At 36.7% G+C, this 2556-nt stretch overlaps 1 protein-coding gene across 1 annotated transcript; it reads right to left on the reverse strand.

Annotated features, from left to right (window-relative positions):
* Nucleotides 309-1670, reverse strand: LOC104790691 (F-box protein At3g44326-like). Its single transcript, XM_010516471.1, has one exon. The coding sequence runs from the start codon at nucleotides 1462-1464 to the stop codon at nucleotides 364-366; it is 1101 nt and encodes a 366-aa protein (XP_010514773.1). The 5' UTR covers nucleotides 1465-1670; the 3' UTR covers nucleotides 309-363.

Below are 2556 nucleotides of genomic sequence, written 5' to 3' on the forward strand. Positions count from 1 at the left end.
CCACTACAAAATAACTATTTTATCCTTAGCTTAATCAAAACATGATAATGACGGGATAACCTAACGCAAATAAAATAAAGAATGAAATGAATTATGAGACAAGAGATGCAATTATTTGGACGTCACATTAAGATAACATATAGCTATAAGCCTATAAGCTTACCCTACTCCTTACATAGCCAATATTAAAAGATTAACCCATTTGTATTTAGTGCAGTGGTTGGAGGATTCAGTACATTCCGATACGATTCCACTATGAATAAAGTGATCCCACTGTTTGTAAATTGATATATAATACACATTGAAAATGAAGTGATATGTATGTTTAAACTTGATTTGTTTTTTGTTGGTTACATTATTATACTATTTCATCAGTTTGTTCATAATGGCCATAATATTTTTATGTATAAACAAATAAAAACACAAAAGGAAACCAAGTAAGAGGACGGCGATCCAGCACGCCGCCGTCTCCATAGCCGTTTCCTTCTCTCGCCGCCACTTCATATCCGCCTTCCCCGTCTTCCTCTCCATGAATTCTTTATACTTCTCTTTCCCTTCTTCTTCCCCTCCCACCCGAAACCTTCGACGTTCCATTCCCAGAGCCGATGCTAAGATTACCAAACTACCCTTCCCTCCTAAGTTCTTTCCCTCCATGTCCTCCGCTACTAGGCTCACCTCCCTTATCTGCACCTCCGCCTTCTCCTCTCCCCTCCGGCTAAACGCCGCCAGCACCACTGTCACCTTGAACTCTACTTCCTCCGACTTCTTCTTCCTCTCGCCCACGACGAAGACCGTGGAGAATTTTACGTGGACTTCTCCGGTCAGCCAGTGACGTTCCACGGAGACGGGTCTTCGGGTTGATACATCCGCCGCGCGTTTACGGGTCGGGTCAATGAGTATCCAACTCAATGAGAGATTATTTTCCAAGTCACTTTTCCACGTGTCACCTTCCCATTGTTCCACCAGCGAAACCCTGGTCGAGATCAGTTCTTTGGGCTCGACAAGATCAACACGCATAGGAGAGCAGAGGAACCAACCGGAGACAGTCTCTGTCACATGAACCTTTGAGAAAATCACTTCGCCTTTGTAGAATATATCAACGGCTGAGACTAACTCCGTCGTACATTCAACGGTCGGTGGGAGATTATTGATCATCACACCATTCTGTTCAAGAAACGGAAAAGAATCGGAGAAAAACGTCCGGTGACCGGCGGGGAACGTTGAGATGATGCTTTGGACACGTGCGTCTAACGTAGAAGGCCACGTGAGGGAACATTGTTGCTTCCAGAGGGATTCTTCCGAGGAGAAAGAGTGTAGGTTAATGCAAGTGCAGCTCAAGGCGGCGAGTGAAGCACCGTCGACACGGGTTAGGATGTTAGAACGTAAAACATCGGAGGACACGGCGTTGATTCCCGAACTTTTGATACGTGATGGTTGCTCCACCATCGACGAAGACGAAAGCATGATGAGATGAAGGATTGAGTACTTTGAAGGAAGTGCTCTAATGAAGCATTTATTGAATCTTTTCGTTGCGTTTTCTATATAATTACATTATTTATTGAATAAATAGTACGTACTGGTAGAAAAATATATTATTTTTTTGGGTTGTCAACTATATGGCACACTAGCTAGAGCATGATAACTAAAACCCATAAAACTATATTATAAGAGACGTGTTTGCTTTCGTAGCAATACTGTATCACGTTTATTTTTTATAAAAAAAAAAAACTCTTAAAATGATACACAAGCAAGCAATGATGTTGACTTGAAACTTACAAGTAGTATACACACTATACACAATCTTTGATGAAGGAATCGATTTTGTCGTTGGAAAAAGAAAACAATCAAACCAATCAAGATCTCATTATTCAAGTGATAATGTTTTTATTTTTGAATAATACAGATGGCCTATATATGTTAGTTAGGTACTCTTATCATTAGAGTATATATAGTTTACAGAAAAATCATAAAAACAAATCTAAGTCTAGTTCTACAGTATTTATAATTACCATTTAAATTTTAAAAAATCATTTTATTTTCATTTGTTTAATTGTATGTAAATAAATATCAAGTCTTTTTATTAAAATTAAATATTACTAAATCACACACACACACACACACACATGTACACATGTATATATATTGTTTTTATGAAAAATTGTATTACACAAAGTAAGGATTGTCGTTTATAAATAGTGATTTCCTTGTACCACAAAGGATTCTAGTTTTTTTTTTCTTAAATAAAGATTTCAATATCAAATGAATTTTGTTAAATATTGAATTAAGAAAAAATGAATTTAAGACGACTTAAAATATGAATATAAGACGATTAGAAAGGAAAAAAAAAATGAGTTTTGTTAAAACTAGCTAATGTAAGAAAAGCTAGCTCCATATTAAATTAAAAGATTATATAACTAATCAATTTATTGAAAATTATTGACATGTTTGAAGCTCTCCACTTAGTCAGACCCTCAACTACCGTACATTGGGCATATCAAGCATAGGAATTAGGAAAATTAAACTCCATTTTTTATTTATTGATTTGGATCCTATCAA

Source organism: Camelina sativa, chromosome 6 (assembly GCF_000633955.1).
Source record: "Camelina sativa cultivar DH55 chromosome 6, Cs, whole genome shotgun sequence".
NCBI lineage: Eukaryota > Viridiplantae > Streptophyta > Magnoliopsida > Brassicales > Brassicaceae > Camelina > Camelina sativa.